The sequence below is a fragment of the Chiloscyllium plagiosum genome, chromosome 48, assembly GCF_004010195.1.
Source record: "Chiloscyllium plagiosum isolate BGI_BamShark_2017 chromosome 48, ASM401019v2, whole genome shotgun sequence".
NCBI lineage: Eukaryota > Metazoa > Chordata > Chondrichthyes > Orectolobiformes > Hemiscylliidae > Chiloscyllium > Chiloscyllium plagiosum.
In genome coordinates this window covers 3738847-3766379 of record NC_057757.1, presented here as the reverse complement: position 1 = coordinate 3766379, position 27533 = coordinate 3738847, and the positions used below count along the sequence as shown (strand labels likewise).

The 27533-nt window shown below is 51.1% G+C and overlaps 1 protein-coding gene across 1 annotated transcript in view; it reads left to right on the top strand.

Annotated features, from left to right (window-relative positions):
• The window catches only part of pelp1 (proline, glutamate and leucine rich protein 1), a 33057-nt gene extending 5782 nt beyond the window's left edge, over positions 1 to 27275 (top strand). The window contains exons 3-17 of the mRNA XM_043683630.1: positions 308 to 413; positions 546 to 695; positions 4138 to 4209; positions 5080 to 5139; positions 7642 to 7792; positions 10888 to 11017; positions 11715 to 11802; positions 14429 to 14517; positions 17608 to 17724; positions 19402 to 19552; positions 20244 to 20409; positions 21028 to 21083; positions 21513 to 21716; positions 24103 to 25680; positions 26967 to 27275. Of these exons, the coding sequence (XP_043539565.1) occupies positions 308 to 413; positions 546 to 695; positions 4138 to 4209; positions 5080 to 5139; positions 7642 to 7792; positions 10888 to 11017; positions 11715 to 11802; positions 14429 to 14517; positions 17608 to 17724; positions 19402 to 19552; positions 20244 to 20409; positions 21028 to 21083; positions 21513 to 21716; positions 24103 to 25680; positions 26967 to 27077 (3229 nt within the window). The 3' untranslated portion in view covers positions 27078 to 27275. The remainder of the gene's footprint in view (positions 1 to 307; positions 414 to 545; positions 696 to 4137; positions 4210 to 5079; positions 5140 to 7641; positions 7793 to 10887; positions 11018 to 11714; positions 11803 to 14428; positions 14518 to 17607; positions 17725 to 19401; positions 19553 to 20243; positions 20410 to 21027; positions 21084 to 21512; positions 21717 to 24102; positions 25681 to 26966) is intronic.
• The last annotated feature ends 258 nt before the right edge of the window (positions 27276 to 27533 follow it).

Here is a 27533-nt window from a genome sequence, read left to right as displayed (position 1 = left end):
CCCCATGGGCAAATCATTTGAAAATGAAATGCCCTGGGCTGTGTGAGACAGATTCTCGAGAGAAGCGAGTCAGGTTTCTTGAAGGAAACATTCCAAACAGCCCCTGTCTTGTGGAATTGAGGGGCCGAATGGTCTGCACGAATTGCTCCTGGGCAGTGCCGCAAGTCATCACGTGTTTTTGTCCACCCCCATGCTCTGTCTCTGTCCTGGGGTTGTGAGGTTAGATGGGGTGCCTCGGAAGCTGGTTGAGTTGAGCCCTTACTAACAAGCCCCTCCGCCTTCTCCATCTGCTTCTCCTTCCCGATAGGTTTGAAGGAGTTTGCTTGCTGGCCGTGCTGGTGGCTGACAGTCCCACGGATACCTTCCAGGATCAGTGCATCTCCTGGCTCCGAGCTGTGCAGCACATTATCCAGGTGAGCCCAGACCACGTTCCTTCCCCCCCCCCCCCCCCCCCCCACCCCCCTTTCGAGGGAAGGAGGTTACCGGTGAGCGGACTGTGACTGACCTGTCTCTCTTTTCCTTTCTCACTCCTTGCCTCACTGCAGTCCCAGGACCCCCAGACGACGACAGAGCTGGCCATCTGGGTGCTCCATGACCTGCTGAAGTACTCCTCCCAGCTCCTGGAACTGGCCCGGGAAGTGGCCATGAACCACGTTCCAGCCATTGTGACTGCTCTCTTGGCACTGAAGCCTGAGGTAAGCCGTGAAGAAGCATTGGCTCTGCCTTTGTGCTCACTTTCGGACGCCGTGTCCCCTCCAGTGTTGCCAGACCCTGCTGCCTTTTCCCAGCCCTTTCTGTGCTTTTGTTTTCAATTTGCAGCATCCGCCCATCTTGGTTATGTAATGATTGCGCAACGTTAAGTGTCTGTTTTGTCCTGTTTCTCTTTAAAGGAAAGTTTGAAGACAGAGATGTCTACTGCAAACTTGTAAAGTAAACAGCCTTCTGAGTCCTTGGTTATGTAAAAAAAGGTTGCAACGATAGAAGCAGCCTGGCCGGGTGTGGTCACGTTTCTGCAGGACCAGGAAGTTTTTAGTTTTTTGGGATGTTGCTGAGTCAGTTCCTCTCTCTCTCCTCGACACTCTCTGGGTTTTCTCATTTTTTTTCCCTCCTAGGCTGCTGGAGTTACATCTGAGATCAGTTTTCTAAATTTGCTTTTTGCCAAAGGCGTGTGTTTGTGGGGTGTTACTATGTTAGATCAGTTAATTAGTATTTAATGTGTTAGGCTGATAGACTTACACCTAGCCAATGTTTTGGTTATATTTTGACTATACTGCATGAAAACAATATTTTTCTCCTTAAAGTCGCATTGCATCTGGAATACAACACCTTCAAAATAAGCAAAAGTTTGGGTCCAGACTATCTTAATATTTTGAAGGGGGTTTAGTCTGTCCAACCTTAATGCGGCTGTCAACATAATCTTTGGTTATCATCAACCATGTCTCAATGGCTATTTCTGTTCGCCCTCTTCTGTTTTGCCCTCGATTTCTCCTTCCATTGTTTCCAGGGCACGATTGCCAGATTTGATTTCTATCATCCGCACATCTGTTTGTTCCTAAAGGGGGCGCAGGAGCGCAGGGATCTGGGTGGATGTGTGCGCACATCATTGGAGATGGCCCAACTGGGGGCCGAGAGACAGGGAGGGAGAGAGCAGTTCATAAAGCACACCGTGTTTACTGATGGGTTCCAAGCACAGGGAATTGCTGCTGAACTTGTACAAGACATTTATTAGCCCTTGGCTGGATGGTATGTACAGCTGTGGGTGCCCTGTTGTAGGGAAGTTGTGTACGCCCTGGAGTGAGAAGGCAGAAGCCATTTACAATGGTTTTAGGGATCAGAAACCTAAAACGGATAGCGTCATACAGCAAGGAAACAGACCCTTTCATCCAACCAGTCCGTGCTGACCATAATCCCAAACTAAACTAGTCCCACCGGCCTGCTCCTATCCCATATCCCTCCGAACCTTTCCTATTCATGGACTTATCCAAATGGCTTTTGAATGTTTTAATTGAACCCACATCCACCACTTCCTCAGGAAGTTCGTTTCACACACAAAACACTTTTTTTATGTCCTTTTTAAATCTTTCTCCTCCCACCTTAAAAATATGCCCCCTGGTTTTGGATTCCCCTACCCTAGGGACAAGACCCTCGTCATTCACTTCATTTGTGCCCCTCCTGATCTCATAAGCCTCAATAAAGTCACCCTCAACCTTCTACGTTCCAGTAGGAAACGCCCCAGTCTATAATGTCAAACCCTCCATTCCCAGTAGCGTCCCGGTAAATCTCTTCTGAACCCTTTTCCAGTTTACTAATGTCTTTTCTATAACTGAGCGATTGGAACTGTACACAGTTACTCCAGAAGAGGCCTCACCAACATCCTGTACGACGTCAACTTGACGTCCCAGCTCCTGTACTCAAACGTGTGAGCAATGAAGGCAAACGTGCTAAATGTCGTCTTAATCATCCTGTCCACCTGTGACACAAATTGTAATGAATTATGTGCCTGAAGCCCTGATCCCCTCTGTTCCACAGCACCATCCAGGGCCCTGCCATTAATTGTATAGGCCATGTCCTTGTTTACGTTGGGACCTTCTCCTTAAAGAGAAGAAGGATTCAGAGGAGATCTGATGGAGGTTTTCAAAAATGATGAGTAAGGACTGGACAGAGTAGAGAGGGAGGAACTGTTGCCATTCGCAAAAGGAGCAAGGAGGAGAGGCACATCGATCTGAAGTGATGTGTGAGAAGCAGCACAGGGAGATGTGAGGGAAACCTTTCTCACATCGAGTGGTTAGCGTCTAAAATGCGCCACCTGGAAATGGGTGGGGGCAGGTTCAGTTGGGGCATTGGATGGTTATTGGAAGGTGTGTAGGGAGGTAGGCAGGAGATTGGCACTGGGTAATGATACTCAATTGAAGGGCCAGTGCAGGCACAGTGGGCCAAATGGCCGCTTCCTGTGCCATGACCATTTTGTGCACTTGGCTATTTTTCTCACTCGATACACTCGGCAATTCTTTTATTTCTTGAGCTGCTTTCCTTGATTGTTTGTTGAGCTTCCTTATCACTAACAGATTCTGAGCATAGATGGAAATGTGTTGCTGGAGAAGCGCAGCAGGTCAGGCAGCATCTAGGGAACAGGAGAATCGACGTTTCGGGCATCAGCCCTTCCTCAGATTCTGAGCATACCCTGGCATACCCAGGTACAGACACAAATCTACCACCTTCCACATGGAACATCTCGAAACAAGGCTACAGGGAGAGAGCAAGGCAGTGGGATTAGTTTGGGGATTGGCATGGCTATGGGGAGAGAGCAGGGCAGTGGGATTAGTTTGGGGATGGCTACGGGGAGAGCACGTAGCATCAGGATTAGTTTGGGGATTGGGACGGCTATGGGGTGAGGGCAGGGCAGTGGGATTAGTTTTGGGATTGATATAGGGTGAGAGAGAGACACAGACTGGGATTAAGTTGGGGATTGGTACAGGGTTACGGAGAGAGAGTGAGACAGTGGGATTAGTTTGGGGATTGGTACAGGGTTACGGAGAGAGAGTGAGACAGTGGGATTAGTTTGGGGATTGGTACAGGGTTACAGGGAGAGAGTGAGACAATGGGATTAGTTTGGGGATTGGTACAGGGTTACGGGGAGAGAGTGAGACAGTGGGATTAGTTTGGGGTTTGTTACAGGGTTACGGGGAGAGAGAGACGGTGGGATTAATTTGGGGATTGGGGGTACAGGGTTACGGGAAAGAGTGAGACAGTGGGATTAGTTTGGGGATTGTTACAGGGTTACGGGGAGAGAGTGAGACAGTGGGATTAGTTTGGGGATTGATACAGGGTTACGGGGAGAGAGTGAGACAGTGGGATTAGTTTGGGATTGTTGAAGAAGCGGCCAGCAGTGTTTAATATTTTCTGGTGATAGTTGAAGTCTCCAGTCTGAGCAGTCTCCAATACTTGAGTCCTTCACTCCCCATCCTTACCGGACAGTGGAGCACCAGTGCAGCCCTTTACGGTGTGGAAAATATTCTCTGGGGTTGTTGTTGATATGAGAGAGACAGTTTTCAGTTCTGCTGTCCTCAGTCCCAGTTTAACGTTGCGTGAGTAAGTCAATTGTGAATGTGTCTAATACCTACCTACCTACTTTTGCAGTGTCACGGAGCAGCGCTAGAGGGAATGAAGGCCTGTATGACCTTTTACCCCCGGGCCTGTGGATCTCTGCGGGTAAGGGATTCTCCAGTCTTTCAGGTGTCACCTTGTGTACAGGCAGCTGATCCCTCACCTCATATACTGCAAATTCAGACCACACGCCATCTGGCCAGTTCAGTTCCACAAATACATTGTGCTGCTCTCTCAGTGGTGCATTTGGAGCAGGGGAGTGACTGGACAGAGCCATTTCAGCTCTGTAACATGGTTTGTCACTGTATAACACTGGGGTACAGTACTAGTGGGGACAGGTCTGTCACTGTATAACACTGGGGTACAGTACTAGTGGGGACCGGTCTGTCACTGTATAACACTGGGGTACAGTGCTGGGGGGGACAGGTCTGTCCCTGTATAACACTGGGGTACAGTACTGGTGGGGACAGGTCCGTCACTGTATAACACTGGGGTACAGTACTAGTGGGGACCGGTCTGTCACTGTATAACACTGGGATGCAGTGGTGGCGACAGGTCTGTCAATGTATATCATTGGGGTATATACTGGTTGGGATTAGAGTGGTGCTGGAAAAGTACAGCAGGTCAAGCAGCATCCGAGGAGCAGGAAAATCGAAGTTTCAGGCAAAAGCCCTTCAACACTGTATAACACTGGGATTCAGTGCTGGTGGAGATAGATCTGTCACTGTATAATGCTGGGGTCCACTCCTGGTGGGGACAGGACTGTCATTGTGTAACACTGGGGTGCAGTATTGGTTTGGACAGATCGGTCACTGTATAATGCTGGGGTACTGTACAGGTGTGATGCAATGAGTCTGCACCAATTCATTGCTACACCCCTGATGCTGGAATATCGCTGGGTAAAGGGGCATTTGAAGAGCAGCAGACGGATTTGCAGGTCGTTGGACAGTAACTCTGCCTCCTCTGTGTCAACAGGGCAAGCTTGCTGCTTACTTCCTGAGTAAACTTGACACTGGGAGCCCACACATGCACGAGGTAAGCACAGGGCAGTGATGCCTGTCCCAGGTGAGATTTGATCTTGCATTCTGTCTGCCGGACTGGGATCTGTCAGCCTGCAAACTGAGTGATTACTAGAATTTCAGTCAATGCCCATCGACCTCCAGTTTTCCGGGCAAAATAATTCCAGGTTTCCACTCCCATTGTCAAGGCAACACTTCAAGGCCCCTGAATGGCGTGGCTTGTGTTTTAAGAACTGTCATCCTACGTCTTGACCCTTCCACTCCTTTCTAAGTCTACGTTGGCAGGCCATTTAGCACTGATTTGAGAATACTTACTGTCCCCCACAGAGTGAGGAGGTAAGATCTTAAGAAATACGGGCAGGAGTAGGCCACCTTGTCCCTCGAGCCTGCTCTGCCAATCAGTAAGATCATGGCTGATCTTTTTGTGGCTTCAGGTCCACTTACCCCTCCCGCTCACCCTAACCCTTAATTCCTTTACTGTTCCAAAATCTATCTATCAACATTCAACAAGGTGGCCTTAACTGCTTTCCTGGGCAGGGAATTTCCACAGATTCATAACCCTTTGGGTGAACAAGTTCCACCTCAACTCAGTCCCAAATCAGCTGCCTCTCATTTTGAGGCAATGGCCCCTCATTCTAGTTTCACCTCCCAGCAGAAACAGCCTCCTTGCTTCTATCTTATCTATTCCCTTCATCATTTTATATGTTCCTATAAGATCCCTCCCTCATTCTTCTCAATTCCAATCAGTACAGTCTCAGTCTACTCAGCTTTTCTCATAAGGCAACCCTCTCAACTCTGGCATCGACGAGTGAACCTCTTCTGCGCCCACTCCAGTGCCAGTGCGCCCTTTCTCAAGTAAGGAGACCAGAACCATACACAGTACTCCAGGTGTGGCCTCACCAGCACCCTGTACAGCTGCAGCATAACCTGTGGAATTCTCTCCTACAGAAGGTGGTTGAGCTCGAAACATCAAACATTTTGGAGTCATACAGCATAGGGGGATGGACCCTTTGGCCTGCTATGTCTCTGCTGACCAAAACACTAATCCCATTTGCTCAGTACACAGCCTGCTAGGCCCTGGCATTTTAAGCGCTCATCCAGATGCTTCTTAAATACTGTGAGCATGCCTGCCTCCGTCACCCTCTCAGGCAACGCGCTTTTCTATTTTTGCCAGCCCCTGAGTGAGGAACCATCTTTTTCAGCTTTCCTCTTGACCAGTTATTCCTCACCTTTAACCTGTGGCTGAGGATGCACCTTAAGGATCAAAGTCTCATGTTTCACTCCTCTCATAATTTTGTATACCCCAAACAGATTCCCTCACACCCCACCATTTAGAAGGCAACTGAATGGGTGCATGAAAAGGAAGGGTTTAGACTGTCACTGTATAACACTGGGGTACAGTGCTGGTGGGGACAGGTCTGTCACTATATAACACTGGTGTACAGTACTGGTGGGGACAGGTCTGTCACTATAACACGGGTACAGTACTGGTGGGGACAGGTCTGTCACTGTATAACACGGGTACAGTGCTGGTGGGGGCAGGTCTGTCACTGTATAACTCGGGTACAGTGCTGGTGGGGGCAGGTCTGTCCCTGTATAACACTGGGGTACAGTACTAGTGGGCACAGGTCTGTCACTGTATAATATTTGCCAAAAGCTGGTGAATGGGACTTTGATTAATTTGGACGAGTAGGACCCAAGTATCTGGTCCAACCCTTAAGTGGCAGTGGGGATGGCATGGTGCCTCAGTGGTTGGCACAGCTGCCTCACGACGCCAGGGACCCGGGTTCGATTCTAGCCTCAGGCCACTGTCTGTGTGGAGTTTGCACGTTCACCCCGTGTCTGTCTGTGCTTCTTCTGAGTGCTCTAGTTTCCTCCCACAGTCCAAAGACATGCAGATTAGGGTGGATTGGCCATGCTAAATGGCCCATAGTGTTCATGAATGTGTACAAAGTTAAAAATCCTGCAAGACCAGCTTATAATCCCAACAGGTTTAATCGGATCGCCGCTCCTTCATCAGGTGGCTGTGTTAGGTGCATTAGTCAGAGGTAGATATTGGATAATTGGGGGGGGGGGGGGGGCGTGTGGTGTATTGGGGGGATGGCCTTGCAGTGTTACGACTGGATTGTTCACCAGGGGAGCTGGGTTTGTATCCCACTACAGCAGGAGGTGGCATCTGAATTCTATACAAACCAATTGCAGACGGTGACCGTGAATCCTTTGCCAATTGTCGGAAAAACCCATCCGGTTTGCTAGCTTCCTTGAGGGCAGGAAACTGCCATCCTTACCTGGTCAGGCCTACATGTGACTCCAGACCCATAGCAATGTGGGTGAGGCTTAACTGCCCTCTGGGCAATTGGGGATGGGCGATAAATACTGGGCCTGTCCAACGATGCCCACATCCCACAAATGACTTCAACAAAAATGATGGGGTGGGTTGCGTGGCTGGTTCCTGCGCTGTGTAATACCTGACGCTGCGTTTGACTGACTAATCCCGCTCTCCCTCCTCTCTCTCCAGCTGGCCTGCCAATGCTACGTGTTGTTGCCTGGGCTTGGAGCCGGGTTTGCCCAGGGAATGAAGTACGTGGAATCTTGGGCACAGCAGCTACACTACCTCCTCGCCACCTTGCACGGCCTGGTCAAGCAGTTGTACGAAGGGGCAGAAACCGGTGAGAGGGCAAGCCAAGTGCATGTAAGGGCTTGGAGCAGGAGTAGGCCGTCTGGCCCCCCCCCCACCCCTCTAGCCTGCTCCACCATTCAGTGACTTCATGGCTGACCTGTTCGTGGCCTCAGGTCTACTTACCCTCCTGCTCAGCATCGCCCTCAATTCCTTAACCGATCAAAGCATTATCTCTCTTCGCTTGAAAAGCATTTACTGAGGAAATCTCAGCTGCTTCCCTAGGCATCCCTTCTTAACTCAGTCCTGAATCTGCTTCCCCTAATTTTGAGGCTACACCCTCCTTTCCTAGTTTCACCAGCCAGTGAAAACATTCTCTCTGCTTCTACCTTATAAATTTCAATTAGTATAGACCCAGTCTCCTCATAAGGCAACCCTCTCTATTCTGGAGTCAACCGAGTGAACCTCCTCTGCACCCCCTCCATTGCCAGTACATCCTTTCTCAAGTAAGGAGACCAGAACTGCACACAGTACTCCAGGTGTGGCCTCCCCAACACCCTCTCCTGCGGCAGCATAACCTCCCTGCTCTTAAACTCAATCCCTTCATCAATAAAGGACAATATTCCATTTGCCCACAAAGTGAATAAGCCTGGCAGTCAGGTGTGGCATTGCATTGATGAGCGGGCACAGGTTTGGCAGCTGTAGGCAGATGTGCCAATAGCTGGAGCTTCCTTTTGACTGGCACAACCGTGATGGGCTGAAGGGCCTCTTTCTGTGCTGTTCTGTCCCTATGATGTGAGGCTGTGCACTTTGGCAGGAAGAATAGCAGAGCGGGCTTTTGTTTAAGTGGGGAGAAACTGCAGAAAGCCACAGTCCGATGGGAGTGAGTGTTCCCTTACACGTGAATCACAAGTCCACAGCACGTAATTAGGGCGGCTGATGATATATAGGCCTTTATTGCCAGGGAAAGGGAGTACGTGGGTCTTGCTACGGCAGTGCAGGGCGTTGGTGAGACTGCGCTGGGAACACTCTGTGCACTTTTGGTCTCCTTATTTAAGGACCCTGATTTATGGATCTGCCCAACATCAGGTGCTACAGATCTGAAATAAAAAGGGGTGGAGAGTGCTGGAGAAACTCAACAAGTTGCAAGGCGATGGCCTAATGGTATTATCACTGGACTGTTAATCCAGAGACCCAGGTAATGTTCTGGGGACCCAGGTTCGACTCCCACCACAGCAGGCAGTGGAATTTGAATCCATTAAAAACCTGGAATTAAGAGTCTAATGATGACCACTGTCGATTGTTGGTAAAACTCATCTGGGTCATTAATGTCCTTCAGGGAAGGAATCTGCCATCCTTACCTGGTCTGGCCTACATGTGACTCCAGACCCACAGTAATGTGGTTGACTCTTAACTGCCCTCTGGGCAATAAAGGCTGCTTAGCCAGCGACACCCTCATCCCATGAATGATTAAAAAATGTCCTGCAGTGTCTGGGAGAGAGAAACAGTTGGACAGAATCTGCTGCTTGGAAGCTGTTTCAGAGTACGTACTTGGGAGGGGGGTTTTCAGGTGAAGTTGTTGTCTCAGCAGGAGGCTGGGTCGGTACCTCTTGGAGCTTAGCGAAAGGAGGGTGTCCTTTTCAAAGTGTGTAAGATTGCCACGGAAGGGTTTGGCCTGGGATGCAAGATGGTCAGTGACTGTCCAGTAACAGATCCTGAAAGTAAACTCTGTCGGTGGGGTCTGAGGTCAAAATCCGATTGGCAAAGCCGACAGTGGAGGAAGTGAGTGCATTGCCTGCGGGTTCGGAAATCCTGGTGGAGGAAAGAATCACTCGCAGCCTGGGAGGTGGAGGACAGAGTAGTGTCTATTCCCGCACCAAACTGGGATTTGCATTTTGTTCTGTACCTGTGCTGGGGGCAGCTTCAGTTATGTGAAGGGACATGGAGAAGCCTTTCCTTGTAGCAGAGGAGGAGAGAATCTTTCAAAATGGCGGGGGGACTTTAGTCTTTTGATAAGAGGGAGCTGAAGTGAGGAGAAGCTGTGTCCAGGAGTAGGAAGGCCACGGGTAATTGAGAAAGGGAGGGAAGGAGAGTTAATGCAGCGCATTGTTGCGATCTGGAGTGCTGTATCTGGAAGGTGGTCGATGCAGATTTAATAAGAGTCCTACAGTCATACAGCACAGAAACAGGCCCTTCGGTCCAACCAGTCTGTGCTGACCATAATCCCAAGCGAAACTAGACCCACCTGCCTGCTCCTGGCCCAGAAACCTCTTAAACCTTTCCTATTCATGAACTTATCCAAATGTCTTTTAAATGTTATAACTGTACTCCTCCACTTCCTCTGGAAGTTCATTTCACACACTAATCACTCGTCTTTTATATATCTTTCTCCTCTCATTTCAAAAATATGCCCCTGGTCTTGAAATTTCACCAACCCAGGGGAAAGATATCTGCTATTCACCTTACCTATATCCGTCATGATTTTACAAACCTCGATAAGGTCACCTCTCAACTCCTCCATGCCAGGGAAAAAAGTCCCAGCCAGTCCCAATAACTGAAGCCTCCATTCCTGGCAACATCCTGGTAAATCTCTTCTGAATCTTCTCCAACGTAATAATACCCTTCCCTTAACAGGGTGACCAGAACCGGACACAGTACTCCAGAAGAGGTCTCACTAATGTCCTGTACAACCTCACCATGACGTCCTAACTCCATTACTCAAAGGTCGAGCAATGAAGACATGTGTGCTCAATGCCTTTTTAACTGCCCTGTCTGTATGTGAAGCAAACTTCAAAGAATTATGTACCTGCACCTCAAGGTCTCTCTGTTCTACAACACAACAAAAGGCCCTACTTTTAATTGTATAAGTTCTGCCCTTGTTTGTTTTCCGTTTATCCAAATTAACCTCCACCTGCCAGTCTTCAGCCCATTGAATCAGTTGATCAAGACCCCTTTGTTATCTTTGATAACCTTCTTCACTGTCCATGACATCACCAGTTTTCAAAAGGGGAAATCTGAATAAATACTCAGAAAGGGAACAACAAGTCGCAGAGTTTTAAGGGGTACCGGTTTTGTTCTGTATCTTCGTGCAGAGTCGGTGCGGAGATGTGCAAACTAACCCTCTCCTTGAACTGTTGCCTGTCGCAGACCCAGTTTGTTATGAAGGCCCAGGAGTCATGTTGCCCCTGCCTGAGCTGAACGATGGAGACCCCTTCCACGTGCTGCAGCTGAGGCAACGGTTCTCTGCGCTGAGCAAGTGCCTCTCGCTGCTCCTCAGGTACAGCCAGCGTTCCCACTCCTCTCTCGTGTGCTCTCTCTCTTTCTCTCCTCCCCCCGCTCTCTTTCTCCCTCCCCCCTCTCTTTCTCCCCCATTTCTCCCTTTCTCCCCCTCTCTCTTGTTTCATCACTGCCTGCCATTACGTAGATTGCAACCTTGTCAAATTTGCTTTCCTCCTGACCCTGCATCAATCATTCACTGAGTGAGCCAACAGGGCTACTTTGCTTGCTTGTTTATTTGGGAACTGGAGACTCCCAGCTTCCTTCACTCTGAGTGGTCCAGAGCAGTGAAAAATTTCTCTGCACGCTAAGGTGTACCTGACACACTCCAACCAAGTAGCACGGTCACTCTGCTGCTGTAAACGTGAATAAACATTGGCATGATGCCCCCAAAACCACACTCGGGCAAGCTAGACGGCACAAATTGCTGGAGATTTCAAACCTTGACCATCCCAGTTATCAAGAGATTTCAAAGCCCAGCACACGTAGACCCACAGGATTCTTCCTCCTAGTCGGGATCCCAGATGTTACAGAGCTGGTTTGACCCTAATCCCTGCTGCTGCAGGGTTGAGTATTTTCTGTAATCGCGTCACGACCTGTGTTCCTCTCCCAATGAGCTTGCTGCTCGCGCGGTGCTTTTGAGCCCTTGCTGTCTCCTCTTGCTAACCGCTGAGCTCTGCCTCTCCCTTGCCTTGCAGTTCAGATTTCCCGGTGCCTGTGAAGCTCCCGGTGCAGGACGTCCTGAATTTGGTCTGTCGGATCCTGAACATCAGCACCAAGAACATGGTAAGGAAAGCCTTGCTCTCCCACCCCTTCCTGAGCCCATGGCTTCTCGAAGCTGTTCCCAGGGGGAGGAAGGACTCTGCTTTGACTCTCATCCTCCGTGCAGCTTGCACGCTGCTGACACTGCTTCCCTACCTGATGTTTTCTGACCCTTCCTCTATCTGTAGCCAGCTAATTAGCTCATGGGTAGGCAGCCGTGTAATGATGGAACATCGACATTTCAGGAAGGAGTCCTTCATCAGGAAGGGCTCCTGGCCAAAACGTCAGTTTTCCTGCACCCCGGATGCTGCCTGACCTGCTGTATTTTCCCAGCACCATTTTAATCTTGACTGTAATCTCCAGCATCTGCAGTCCTCATTTTTGCCTGATGATGCCTCTGGGCTCCAAGTCCAGAAACATGGGTCCAAGGCTAAGGCGAAATTTCAGTCCAGCAAAAATCAAGCCGTGTCCAGGTTTCCCCTGCTCTCCAAAAGTAGAACTTTCCGATGAAAACCTATTGTAAGCCGAAATGGCGTAAAGTCAAGAAGCAATTACCGTTAATTCATTCATTAATATTCTGCCTTTCTTTGTAAAAGCGAAAATCCTCTTTGGATTTCTTTCGGTTAGCGATCCTTCGTAAAAGTGAAGTAGCGTAAAGCGAACTTTCGAAAAGCGGGGGATACCTATAATCACGCTCGATTGTAAATACAGGAAGCAGTTGATGCCAAGTCACTGAATGTGTTTTTGAGGAGGAATTCAAAGTTGCTGTTTGGGATCAAAGGGAGAGAGAGGGAACAGGCAACTGAGTTGGATGATCAGCCATGATTCTGTTGACATAGGATCAAGAGATCGCTTCCTGCTGCTGTGTTTCTTATTCATTCCCGACTGAGGGAGTCGCTGGCTAGGGTCTGGAGTTGAATGTCAGATCAAGCAAGCCTCCAGGCCCTGAGTGAACCAGCTGGATTTGTCCAAAAGTGGGTTCTTCATTCCAGTTCATTATTGAATTTGAGTTTCACTGCAGGCTGCAGCAGGATTCGAACCCAGGTCCCCAGAGCATTAGTTTTGGTCGTGTAGAAGAATCATAGAATCCCTACCATGTGAAAACAGCCCCTTCTGTCCAACAAGTCCACACCGACCCTTTGAAGAGTATCCTGCCCAAATCCATTCCCCATTACTCTACATTTATCCCTGACTAATGCACCCAGCCTGCATATCCATGAACACTATGGGACAAATTAACACAGCCAATCCACCCTAACCTCCACATCCCTGGACAAGATGGGACAATTTAGCACGGCCAATCCACCCTAACCTGCATATCCCTGGACACTATGGGACAATTCAGCACGGCCAATCCACCCTAACCAGCACATCCCCGAACAAGATGGGACAATTTAGCATGGCCAATTCACCCTAACCTGCACATTCCTGGGCACTATGGGACAATTTAGCATGGCCAATTCACCCTAACCTGCACATCCCTGGGCACTATGCAGCAATCATATGGAGGTGAACCCTGGGCATGGATCACATTAGCCCAAGAACTACATTTCAGCATTCAATGTCTGTGTTGTAAATAACAGGCGCTGTTGGCATTATCACTGGACTGCGAATCCAGTGACATGGTGGCTCAATAGTTAGCACTGCTGCCTTACAGTGCCAGGACCCGGGTTCAATTCCAGCCTCTGGCGACTCTGTGTGGAGTTTGCACATTCTCCCTGTGTCTGTATGGGTTTCCTCTGGGTGCTCCGGTTTCCTCCAACCATCCAAAGATGTACAGGTTAGGGTGGATTGGCCGTGCTAAGTTATCCCATAGTGCGCAGGGATGTACAGGTTAGTGTGGATTGGCAATGCTAATTTGTCCCATGGTGTTCCGGGATGTGTAGGTTAGGTACAGGGGTAAATGTAGAGTAATAGAGTAGGGATGGATTGGTGTGGACTCGTTGGGCCAAATGGCCTGTTGCCACACTATAGGGATTCTATGATAGAAGCAGCTTTTAGACGTTTGTTACTTTCTCCCGATACATTGCAAACAATACTGTTTTACAAGGCATTAAAAATTTGAACACTTATTTAAGAATAACTGACATCTCGCTGAGAAGGGAGGCTGCTGAAGCTTGATATCTTGCTGTCATCAGGAGATCCGTATTTCAAACATTCAATCTATGTATTGTGAATGTTTGAAATTTGTTATTGTCTCAAAGAGTGCAAGGCTCTAGCCCAGCGTAGCTGCGCAGCAATAATCCCAGGGAATTTAATTCTCCAATCCCTTATTGACTTATTTCAGCTTTTGTTTATCGCAAATTATTTCCCTGTCTTCTGGTGCACTCTTGCTCAGCAATAATTGCGGAGAACTTAATTCTCCGATTCCTTACTCGCTTCTGTCTTTTGGTTCATCGCTAGTTATTTGCCACAGGCTGTTAACTGTTGGCACTGTTGTTCTGCACATTTTTGACATGTTCAAAGAAGCTTTTTAGGAGCAGTCCGCCTGAAACTCACCTCCTTACTCTTTCTCCTTGCCTCCTGTGCCATACTGTGAATAGATCTGCTTTCGTGTTTGCTCCTTTCATACTCCACACGCAGTCGTGAAATGTGGCTCCCGTCCTCTTGGGTGTGGTTTTAACGAGCTTTCCTCCATTGTTGGTTGCAGAGCTGGATAGGGGATGGACCATTAAAGATGTTAGTCCTGCCGGCAATCCATTGCGACGCGCTGGAAATTCTCTCGGCAGTCATCACCGTGTAAGTGTGCCGCCGTTCATCCTATTACCCTCTTCTATAAATAGAAAACCCCCCTCTGGCCTCTCCCGTGCATCTCAAGGTTAACTTTCCAAATGTAAACTGGGACTGTCATAGTGTTAAGGGTTTAGATGGAGAGGAGTTTAAGTGTACAAGAAATTTTTCTGGTTCAGTATGTGGATGTACCTACTAGAGAAGGTGCAAAATTTGATCTACGCTTGGAAAGTAAGGCAGGGCAAGTGACTGAGGTGTCAGTGGGAGAGCACTTTGGGGCCAGCGACCACAATTGTATTAGTTTTAAAATAGTGATGAAAAAGGGTAGACCTAAAATTTGAAGTTCTAAATTGGAGAAAGGCCAGTTTTGACGGTATTAGGCAAGCACCTTCAAAAGCTGATTGGGGGCAGAAATAGTGATGAAAAAGGGTAGACCTAACAGTTCTAAAATTTGAAGTTCTAAATTGGAGAAAGGCCAGTTTTGACGGTATTAGGCAAGCACCTTCAAAAGCTGATTGGGGGCAGATGTTCGCAGGTAAAGGGACAGCTGGAAAATGGGAAGCCTTCAGAAATGAGATAATGAGAGTCCAGAGACAGTATATTCCTGTTAGGGTGAAGGGGAAGGCTGGTAGGGATAGCTGGATGACTAGGGAAATTGAGGGTTTGCTTAAGAAAAAGAAGGAAGCGTATGTCAGGTACAGACAGGATAGATCGGGTGAATCCTTAGAGTACAAAGGCAGTAGGAGTATACTTGAGAGAGAAATCTGGAGAGCAAAAAGGGGCCTTGAGATAGCTTTGGCAAATAGGGTTAAGGAGAAGCCAAAGGGATTTTAAGGGTGAAGGGAAAGGCTGGTAGGTGTAAGGATAGCTGGATGACTAGGGAAATTGAGGGTTTGCTTAAGAAAAAGAAGGAAGCGTATGTCAGGTACAGACAGGAAAAATCGGGTGAATCCTTAGAGTATAAAGGCAGTAGGAGTATACTTGAGAGAGAAATCTGGAGAGCAAAAAGGGGCCTTGAGATAGCTTTGGCAAATAGGGTTAAGGAGAAGCCAAAGGGATTTTACAAATTAATTAAGGACAAAAGGGTAACTCGGGAGAGAATATGGCCCCTCAAAGATCAGCAAGGCAGCCCTTGTGTGGAGCCTCAAGAGATGGGGGAGATACTAAACAACTATCTTGCATCAGTGTTTGCTCTGGGGTAGGACATGGAAGATATACAATGTGTGAAAATAGATAGTGACGTCTTGAAAAATTTCCATACTACGGAGGAGGAAGTGCTGGATTTATTGAAACGCATAAAGGTGGATAAATCCCCACGACCTGATCAGGTGTATCCAAGAGCTCTGTGGGAAGCTAGGGAAGTGATTGCTGGGTCCCCTGCTGAGATATTTTGTATCATCGATGGTCATAGGTGAGGTGCCAGAAGACTGAGGGTGGTTAACATGGTGCCACTGTTTAAGAAGGGTGGTAAGGACAAGCCAGGGAATTATAGACCACTGAGCCTGAAGTCGGTGGTGGGCAAGCTGTTGGAGGGAATCCTGAGGGAGAAGGATGTACATGTATTTGGAAAGGCAAGGACTAATCAGGGATAGTCAGCACAGCTTTATGCGTGGGAAATCATGTCTCACGAATTTGATTGAGGTTTCTGAAGAAGTAACAAAGAGGATTGATGAGGGCAGAGCAGTGGACGTGATCTAAATGGACTTCAGTAATGTGTTTGACAAGGTTCCCCACGGAAACTGGTCAGCAAGGTTAGATCTTGTGGAATACAGGGAGAAGTAGCCATTTGGATACAGAACTGGCTGAAAGGTGACAGAGGGTGGTGGTGGAGGGTTGGATTTCAGACTGGAGGCCTGTGACCACTGGAGTGCCACAAGGATTACAATGGGATCTTGATCAGATGGGGCAATGGGCTGAGAAGTGGCAGATGGAGTTTAATTCAGATAGGTGTGAGGTGCGGCATTTTGGAAAGGCAAATCTCAGCAGCATTTACACACTTAATGGTACAATCCTAGAGACCTTGGAGTGCAGGTTCATAGCTCCTTGAAAGTGGAGTCACAGGTAGATAGGATAGTGATATTGTGTGCAATTCTGGTCTCCTTCCTATCAAAAGGATGTTGTGAAACTTGAAAGGGTTCTGAAGAGATTTACAAGGATGTTGTCAGGGTTGGAGGATTTGAGCTACAGGGAGAGGCTGAATAGGCTAGGGCTGTTTTCCCTGGAATGTCGGAGGCTGAGGGGTGACCTTCGAGAGGTTTTTAAAATTGAGGGGCATGGATAGGGTGAATAGACAAGTCTTTTCCCTGGGGTGGGGGAGTCCAGAACTAGAGGGCATAGGTTTAGAGTGAGAGGGGAAAGACATAAAAGGGACCTAAGGGGAAACTTTTTCACTCAGGGTGGTATTTGTATGGAATGAGCTGCCAGAGGAAGTGATGGAGGCTGGTATCATTGCAACATTTAAAAGGCATCTGGATGGGTACATGAATAGGAAGGGCTTAGAGGAATATGGGCCAAGTGCTGGTAAATGGGACTAGATTACTTTGGGATATCTGGTCAGTATGGATGAGTTGGACCGCAGGGTCGGTTTCCGTGCTGTATATCTCTATGACTATGACTCTGTTTATCAGGATGCTATCTGGACTGGAAGGTTTGAGCTATAAGGAGAGGCTGGATAGGCTGGGACCTTGCTCTCTGGAGGGTCTGAGACAGATGGGTGACTGCATAGAGGTTTATAAAATTATGAGGGGCATCAATAAGGTGAATAGCCAGCAGCGTTTTCCCACTGGAGGGCATAACTGAGATGAGGAATTTCTTCAGCCAGAGGGTGGTGAATCTGTGGAAACCATTTACCACAGAGGGCTGTGGAGGGCAGATTATTGAGTGTCTTTCAGACAGAGAGAAGGGTTCTGGATTAGTGAGGGTTACGGGGAGAAAGACAGGAGAATGTGGTTGAGAAATCACGATCGAATGGTGGAGTAGATCCGATGGGCCGAATGGCCTAATTTTGCTCCTGATCCTTGCAGTTGCCCTTCCTGGCTGGTGTCTGTGATGAAAATGATGCCCTGGCACGTGAAAAATTGCTGTGTTTTACCTCGACAGGAGCAGGAAGCATTTGGTACGCTTTTCCGACATCATCTGCCGGCTCTTCCCGCAGGTCCTGACTGCCTGGAGCACACCCCGGGAGTCCGCTGTGCCCGGGCAGGAGAGAGCCTACAGGTCAGTCAGTACATCCCGAACGGGGCAAGCGCGTCTGGAATTGGGGCAGTACGAGACCATTCAGCCCCTCTAGCCTGCTCCGCCCATAGCTGCTTTGTGTCTCCAGCTCTTTATTCTCGTTCCCCCCTCTCCTCCGATTGCTGTTGGTTTCCCATTCAAAATACGAATCTATCTGCCTTATCCACCTAAAAAAGATTTCAACAGCTGCCCCCAGGCCTCCATCGAGACAGTGTTCAAAACTCTTTCTCCCTTTGTTTTTTGCTCTTTCTCTTTCTCTTGCACACACACACTGTCACACACTCAGGTTTCCGATCGATAAGGGGCCGGTCTAACTCCCTATTGGATATAGTCAGTGGCACAGCTTCCACTCTGAGGGGAGAGAATTCCAAACCTTAAGGATTCTCTCAGAGAGAGACATGCCTACTCATCTCCATCTTAAATGAGCAATCCCTTACTTTAGTGCTGAGACCCCTGGAAACATCCTCCCAGCATCTACTAGAGTCCTCAGCATGGAAATAGACTCTTCAGCCCAACCAGTCCACGCCAACCAGAATCCCAAACTAAACTAGTCCCACCTGCCTGCTCCTGGCTCATATCCCTCCAAACCTTTCCTATTCATGGACTTATCTAAGTCTCTCTTTTCCACGTTGTAATTGTGTCAATAACCGCCACTTCCTCTGGAAGTTCATTCCACACAAGAACCAGCTTCTGTGTAAAAGAAAAAATTGCCCTTGTATCTTTTATATCTCTCTCCTTATAAACGTCTAAACTATATAAGTTTGTAAACCTCAAACACCTATGCTCCAGTGAAAAAAGTCCCAGCCTATCCAGCTTTTCCTTATAACCCGAGCCCTCCATCCCCAGCAACATCCTGAGATTTCGTCTTTGGAACTGTCTCCAGTGTAATAATATCCTTCCTATAACAGGGTGACCAGAACTGCACACAGTACTCCAGTCCTCTTCAAATCCCAAAGGTTTCAATAAAATCACCTCCTTTTAAATGCCAGTGTATCTGGTCCTAAGTTACTGAAACCTTTCATAACATGACTCCAATCTCTCGCCGGGAGTGAAACCTCAGCTTTTTAAAGAAAAGTTACTTGGCGAATCTGGGTGTTGCTGGCTGGGCCCAGCATTTATTTGGATTTGCCCCTTGCGAAGGTGGGGTTGACCTGCCTTCTTAAGCCGCTGTAGTCCTGGATGATGTAGGGTCATCCAAATGGCACCGTTAGGGAGGGAGTTCTGGGATTCTGACCCAGCGACACTGAAGGAACAGCCGATACATTTCTAAATCGGGATGGGGAGTGGAGGGGAACGTGCCGGGGGTGTGGTGTTCCCATGTATCTGCCTCCCTCGTCCTTCTAGACTGAAGTGGTTGTGGGGTTTGGAAGGTGCTGTCTGAGGATTTTTGGTGAATTCTGGTAGCTGAGACACACTGAGCCTCCATGGTGGAGGCATTGGCTGTAGGTGCCAACTGAGTGGAATCACTTGATGCCCTCTTGGGGTTTTGGGGAGGGGGTGACCTACTGACCCCAGTCAGTTGTATGTGGCTGGGCAGGGGCAACTTGCCACCATCTGGCGGGTCAGGCTGTCCTGGGAGGCAGTGCCTAACTTGCCCAGAGCTGTGGGTAAAGACTGGACAGGAGCTGACTGCAATGCCGCCCCTTTTTGTACTCGCAGCTCAGTGAGAGTCAAGGCCTACGAGGTGCTGGGGACGTGGCTGAAGGTGTGCGGGGCATCCTCGGGGGTCCTGCAGGGGCCGTTCCATCACTGTGACGTCCTATTGGCCAACCTGATTGCTGACGTGACCCCAGTGGTGGACACGACCAAGGTAAGGGAAGTGACATGGCGGATGGGGGGAGTTGGGGGAATTCAATGTGGCGTTGACTCTTTCCCCCATATCAGGCACTCCCAGGACAGGGACAGCATGGGGTTAGCTACAGAGCAAAGCTCCCTTTACACGGTCCCCTCTGCTCCATCAGGCACTTCCCGGACAGGGACAGCGCAGAGTTCAATACAGAGGAGAAACTCCTAATCTTTAAGCTCAAACTGAAGTTTCCCAACACCGTCTCCATCAGACATTCCCGGGACCGCGAGATGCTCGAACACATCATGAGGGTTTCATCGGCCATCAGACCTGAGTGGAAAGCTAAGTTCCCAGCACAATGCTCCCGGGCCAGGGACAGCATGCGGTGTAGCACTCACTCTGTGCGTCACCACCCTCCCCCGTTCCCCCTCTGGGTGTCTCCCCGAGTCTGAGGCATTAAACAGGGGCCGCATTTGCCGGGGCGGAGGAGTTGGGGGGAGCATAATAACATTGCCATTAAGCCTGCGGTCTCTTGGGGGAATTTGAAATTTCTCAACCTCACTGCCACCTTCCCCAACATCTCCAAATGATGTACATGAGGTAGGACAGAGGTCAGTCAGCACCCCTCCCTCTCTTCCGCCATGAGGTTGGAGGCGGGGAAGCCAGAGTGAGGCCTTGGCATTGACCCTGCTCTCTCTCCACCCTCACCCCGCAGCTCCGGCCCAGCAAGCCGGCGGGAGATGGGAGCCAGCCATTCAACTACGGCAAGCCGAGCGCCAAAAGGCAGAAGCTGATGGACCTGGAGGATGCTGCGGCCGTGCCGGGCCACAGGAAGCGGGACCCCACCGCCAACGGCGACGTCTGCCTCGCAGCGTTGAAAGGTACCCGCGCCTGTATGTCTCCGCCTCTATGCCCCACAGAGGCGCAAGGGCACAGCCTCCACTACAAAGATCGTTCTGCCTTTGATATGAGACACAGGGAGAAAGTGGCGGTGGAGGGAAACTGAGGGTTGCAAAGGTTGGTCTGAGGTGAGGGAGAGGTAGCGGGGAGCTCGGGGACATGGTGAAAACCCTGGCAGTTCAGGCGGCCACCTTTCACCGGCACAGTGGGAACCACAAGGATTGGGGGGTGGGTTTTGACAATTTTGAAACCTCCCGTTGGAGAAGGCATCTCTTTCAGAGCGCGGTCAGTGTTCTGAATTATCTCCCCTCCGTCCCAGAGGGAGCCAAGCCCTTTAACGTAATCAGGGCCGAGATGAAAGAAACACTTATCATCGGAGGGGGGGGTGTCAGGTCTCGGCGGAGGGAAGGCTGGGTGTGAAATCGTGGCCACAGTCAGGATGAGCCGTGACCTTATTGAGGGGCAGAATGGCCTCCTCCTACATGGTGTGCCGTGATACAATTGACGGTGTCTGGGGGTGGCACAAGGACTCTGACCACTCCCCCGACTGACTGCAGGACCCTAACACTCTGCTTTTTGTCCCTCCCTCCCCGGTGCAGTCTGCAGCGATGTGATCCTATCCTGTGGAAGCTTGCTGAAGGAAGAGACCCACAAGGTGAGAGCGACTCAGCGCCAGCCAGGAAATGGGGCAAATGGGGTTTCTTCGTAACACCGAGCCAGTGAGTTCAAGGCTGGCTCTGTAACAGGGTTAACCATTTGGGCAGTTGCTCCGATACCTGGGCTTTGACTGTCTCCTGGTGGCAAATAATCAGCCGCTTAACTGTCCCCCACGATGTGGCTGGGGGAGGGGGGCTTGTGTGTTAGACTCAGTTGTATCAAAAATCCAGCAAGATGAGCCCAAACGGTCAACAGTTTGATAGACAGCAAATACGTTATTAAATGTAACTCGGGTCACTAGACTTGAGACTTTAGCTCTGTCGGTATCCGCAGCTGTTTGCTTTAGGTATTTGTCGAGGGTGAGTCTGCGATGAGAGCCACTTTGAACACCTTTTCCTCCCTGTTTCCCTCTGTCTTCCTATTGCAGAAGCTCCATGAGCTGGTGGTACCCCTCCTGCTCCGACTGCAGCAGAACAGCAGCATGACCAGCCCCTATCTCCGGGCGGATTGTCGGCGGGAGCTATACCGTCTCCTGCTCTTCTTGCTGCTGGTTCCCAATTCCAAATGGCCGCCACCACTGCACTGCGCCGTCAGAATGTTCAGCCAAGGACAGAACGACCGCAACACTGAGGTAAGGGAAGCAGCTATCGCATCCCCACACACGCTTCCACCTTTGTTCCTTTTGGCACCCAGTGCTGTAATGTAACTGTCATGCTGCAGTTGCACTTTCCTTCCAGGTGGGGTGCTGCAGCTGGAGCATGGGGTTAGATACAGAGTACTGCTGCCACACGGCGCCAGGAACCCGGGTTCGAACCCACCCTCGGGCGACTGTTTGTGTGGAGTTTGCATATTCTCCATGTGTCTGCATGGGTTTCCTCCAGTTGCTTCAGTTTTCACCCACAATCGAAAGATGTGCAGGTTAGGGTGGATTGGCCATGCTGAATTGTCCCATAGTGCCCAGGGATGTGCAGGTTAGGGTGGATTGGCCGTGCTTGATTGCCCCACAGTGTCCAGGGATGTGTAGGTTAGAGTGAATTGGCCGTGCTGAATTGTCCCATAGTGCCCAGGGATGTGCAGGTTAGGGTAGATTGGCCGTGCTAAATTGTCCCATAGTGCCCAGGGATGTGCAGGTTAGGGTGAATTGGCCGTGCTGAATTGTCCCATAGTGTCCAGGGATGTGTAGGTGGGAAATGTGGGTTACAGGGATATAGTGGTCATGAGTCTGGTTTGGATGCTGTTTAGAGGGTCGGCATGGACTTGTTGGCCTGTTTCCACCCTGTAGGGATTCTGTGATGATTCATGTCCCTCTAAACCCTTCCTATTCACATACCAATCCAGATGCCTTTTAAATGTTGTAATTGTACCAGCCTTCACCGCATCCTCTGGCAGCTTGTTCCAAACACTCAACACCCTCTGCGTGAAAACGTTGCCCCTTAGGTCCTTTTTAAATCTTTCCCCTCTCATCTTACCCTGTGGTTCTGGACTCCCCTAACCTTGGGAAAAGACCTTGGCTCTACACTCTATCCATGACCGTCATGACTTTATAAACCGCTTTAGACCCCACTATAGCAACAGGGTCGAATTTATAATCCATGGGTAAATCTCTGTGATCTCGGTCGTGGTGGTGATGATGGTCGATTGTTGGAAAATTGGTGTTTTTAAAAACGCCATCTGGTTCACTAATGTCCTGTAGGGAAGGAAATCTGCCATCTTTACCTGGTCTGGCCTACCCATGACTCTACACCCATAGTCAAGGTGGCTGACTCTTCAGAAACACACAATATTAGTGCAGGAGTAGGTCATTCAGCCCTTCAAGCCTGCCCCACCATTCAATGCAATCTTGGCTGATCGTGCAATCTCAGTATCCCATTCTTACTTTTCCTCTTATACCCCTTGAACTCTTCAGCTGCAAGAGCCACGTCCAGCTCCCTCTTGAATATATCGAATGAACTGGCCACAACAGCTTCCTGCGGGAGAGAATTCCACAGGTTCCCAACTCTGAGTGAAGGGTTTTTTCCTCATCTCATTCCTGAATGGCCTTACCCCGTTCTCTTAGACTGTGACCCCAAGTTCTGGACTTTGCCAACATTGGAAACATGTCTAGCCGACCCAATCGCGCCCTGTCTCGGGCACACTCGCTCTCGGGTACTCTCGCTCTCATGCTGTCTGTTGGGCACGTGCGCTTGCTCTGAGAGCAGCCCCATAAGTCCTCTTGCATCCGAGTACCTTTATCCTGCTCGAACAGAGGACATTTGGAAACTCCATATAACTGCTATCGGAAGGATAGTATTGAACTGGAAAAGGTGCAGCAAACGTTTACAAGGATGTTTGCAGGACTGGAGGGTTTGAGTTATAAGGAGAGGCAGGGACATTTTTCCCTGGAGCGTCGGAGCCTCAGGGGTGACCTTGCAGAGGTTAATAAAATCAAGGGGCACGGATCAGGGTGAATAGCCAAGTTCTTTATCCCCAGGGTAGGGGAGTCTGAAACTATAAAAGGGGATAGGTTTAGGGTGAGAGGGGGAAAGATGGAAAAGGGACCTAAGGGGCAACGTTTTCACACAGAGGGTGGTGTGTGTATGGAATGAGCTGCCAGAGGAAGTGGTGGAGGCTGGTACAATTAGAATATCTAAAAAGTGTTTGGACAGGTACACTAACAGGGAAGGTTCAGAGAGATATGGGCTGAATGGGACTTGTTCAGTTTGGGAAACCAAAACAGAAGTTGGAAACGCTCAGCAGGTTTGGCAGCACTTGCCGAGAGAAATCAGAGTGAACGAGGGCAGAGCTGCTGTGTTAACTCTTGATTTCTCTCTGGAGACCCACTGAGCTTCTGCAGCCATCTCTGACCCACAGCGTCTGCGGCGCTTTCGAGGTTTTTTTGGGGGGAGGGGGGTTAGAAGAGATCCGAAAGGGTTGGTCCTGTCGCTGACGGTATCGCCATGTTTAAATCCTGTGCCGTCTTCGCCCCCTCCCCTCACTCCCGCCTCTCCCCCTTCACCCCCACCCCCCCCCTCCCACAGGTCTCGTCGTTCTGCTCAGAGGCTCTGGTCATCTGCAACTGTCTCATCCACCCCCGGGTGCCGTCGCTGCAGATGCCCCTCAGTGCTGCCAGCCTCATCGCCACGGCCTTCAAGCCCACGCCCAGCGCCGATCCGCAGGCCCCCGCCAGGCCACCGCAGGTGCCCACCTTCCACCTGCCTGCCCCTCCCCCTCCGAGTCACCCCCCTCCCCCCGGGGCCGGGCCCCGGGCTCTGACTGACCACGCCCCGCCTGCTCGTTTCTCCCTCCCACCGCCCGCCCGCTTCCCGTCACCAGCGGAGAGCCACCGCGGCATGGGTCAGGAGGGGATCCCCACGGCGGCCCCCGGCGAGGAGGCCATCTTCGGGGGCGATGCCAACTGCAGCCGCCCTGTCTTCATTCGCTATGACAAGGAGGAGGAGTCGGACGTGGAGATCTCCCTGGACAGCGACTCTGACGACAGCGTGGTGATTGTTCCCGAGGGGCTGCTGCCTGACCGGGGGGCACCGGCGGCAATGGGGGGCACCGGGCCGAGTGCCGCAGGGCCCCCCTCATCGTCGTCGTCCTCCCCTCCGGCGCCGCCACCAGCCCCTGCCACCCCAGCCGACGCCAAGAGGAGGAGGAAGGAAGAGGAAGGGCCGGGCGAAGAGGCGCCGGAGGAGATCGAGAAAGTGGTGGTGGCCTCGCCTCGGGCCCAGGGAGCCCAGGCCCCAACCCCCCTCCCCATCCCCACGCCCCAGCCCCAAGAGCCAGGGGGCACCGGCGAGGCCCGGCCTGCCTCCCAGGAGCCGGACGAAGAGCTGACGGTCATCAACATCAACAGCAGCGAAGACGAGGAAGGGGAGGAGGATTACCTGGAGGAGGAGGAGGAGGAAGAGGAGGATTACTACGACGAGGAGGAGGAGGAGGAGGAAGAAGAGGAGGAGGAGGACTACGAGGATGAAGAGGAGGACTTTGAGGAGGAGGGTGAGCTGGAGGAGGACGAGATGGATGAGGAGATGGAGGATGAGGACGAGGAAGATGAGGAGGAGGAAGGGGAGGTGGAGATGTACAGGCCCAGGGGCCCGGGGGACACCTCTGAAGAGGAGCCCGCTCTCGCCCCACGGCCTGCGGAGCTCCCGGCCGCGCCTCCACAGGAGGGGGAGGGGCCTGGGCCACCAGAGCCCCACCCCGAGGGGATGCCCAGCCCCCGGCGGAGCGAGGGGGAGGGCAGCCCAGGGGGGCGGGCCCAGGGAGCCCCTGCCCAGAGCCAACCACTGCCGCCGCCTCTGGGTGAGAGCGAGGAGGGAGCGCGCCCAGAGATGCTGCGGTCCACCCCCCCTCTCCCCGGGGAGCGAGCGGACGGAGGGGACTCCCAGCCCCCCTCTGCTGGAGGGGGAGGGGCCTCGAGCCCGGGGGAAGAGGGCGCCCCGACCCTGCAGAAGGAGGAGGGGGGAGATGGAGTGGCCGACGCGGTCGAGGCACCCCCCCAGGGGGAGGTGGAGGAGGAGGGCATGATGGAGGCTGAGCCTGCGGAGCAGCATCGGCGAGAAGAGGAGGAGGAGGTGGAACCCGCTGAGAAACCTGCCCCTGAAACTGAGGTAAGCAGCCCCAGCCCCCCAATCATCTCTCTATCCTGGTGTGACTGTTTCCTCCCCCCCCATCCCCAAGATGGAACGGTCCTAAGTAACTTCAGCCACCACCCCTTGCGACCCTGTGTGCTAGCTATATTCCAGAGGGAGCCCAACGTAGCCACTTGTGGCTACAGGGAGTGAGGAGGGTGGGGGAGAGGAAGCAGGACAGAAAGTCTGCAATTGTGTCGAAGGCAGCACAGGCTGGAAGGGCCGAATGGCCTACTCCTATGCCCGTGATCCACATTCCCTGCGACCAGAACACTGGTCGTACCACTCCAGGAAGGAGCCGACGCCCTGAGGTGAGGGGCAGCTCCGACCAAGGGGGAGGGGGGGGTCTCCAACAAACCCCCCTACCCCCCAACCCCTCCTTGAACCGCAGCTGAAAGGAGAGAGAGGGGGGTAAGTCTCTCTCTCTCGGAGAATGCCACTTCCCCGACCACTCACGGATGGATCTGGAGAGGGGCATCTGTCTCAGCATCTCTTCTCCCCCCCTCCCCACACTTTCTCTGAAGCATTCCCCGAAATTGCACCCGCAGTGTTACTCTGCATTCCCAACGGGAAGATTTGGGGCTCCGCTTCAGGACCGGAGGGTTTTAACCACAGAGTCATCCAGCTGCGGGAACAAACCCTTTGGCCCAACCACTCCCCGCTGACCCGATGTCTGAACCCGATCTAGTCTCATTTGCCAGCTGTTGGCCCTTTATCCCTCTTAAGCCTTCCCATTCGTTGCGTACAATGACGTGGATAAGTCCATGAATAGGAAAGGTTTGGAGGGATATGGGCCAGGAGCAGGGAGGTGGGGACTAGTTGAGCCCGGGATTATGGTCAGCACGGACTGGTTGGGCCGATGGGTCTGTTTCCGTGCTGTGTGACTCAAGGCCAATGAGTGAATCAGAGGCGATGGTTGCCATGGAGAAGACCCTGAGTTCGCAATCCAGCGCTCATGCCTCATGTACCGAGGACCATTCTAATATCTCTCTCCTTCCCTTGCGAGCAGAATGAGGGCATTCCGCCCATTGGTCGCTCCACCATTCCATCATGGCTGACGCAATCCCCTTGCGGGTGATCAGCCGCTTAATGGCCTTTAGCTCCTGCGATTCCCCCTCGGTCAGAGTCTTCCATGCCTTGTTCATTTGTGATTGATGTGTGTCTCTCTCTCTCTCTCTCTCTCTCTCTCTCTCTCTCTCTCTCCCCCCTCCTTCCTCCCCCCCACCCCCCCCACTTCACAAACTAATGTGGGCCCCCACCCTCAGGAGCCGGAGGACCAGGCGGCAGCCATGTTGGCGGACTTTGTGGATTGTCCTCCGGACGAGGAGGAGGTGAAAGATATGGCAGCTGGAGCCACGTCCAGTAGCAGTACCTGAGGGCATTCCCCCCCCCTCCTCCCCCCAAACATGCCGGGGAGGAGGGGGGGTGGGTCACAGGGGCACTGGGTCAGGAGGGGGAGGGTTTGGGAATGGATAGCGGGATTCACAATGCAGAGCGTGTTCCTTATAACCGAGTGAGGGAGCACTGAGCAAACTCTGTTCCACTTTGTGCTCCGCTTACCCACAACTGGGGGGGGGCGGCGATGGGTGGAGTGTGTCGACCGATTTAGTTTTATCTCTGACCCAGCCAGAGATTGCCTGGCTGTGAGGAGCCTCCATCTGCCGGTATTTTCTATTTTTTTTATATAAAAGTCTGAACACAATCAATCAATCAGCCCGAGCAATTAATAAAGAGCTGACTGTGCAGAGGCACAAATTGTGTTTATTTTTAGTCGTACGGCACAGAAACGCCTTGTCAAACCTTTTCTGCATCTCTTCTTGTGAGGGGCTCGG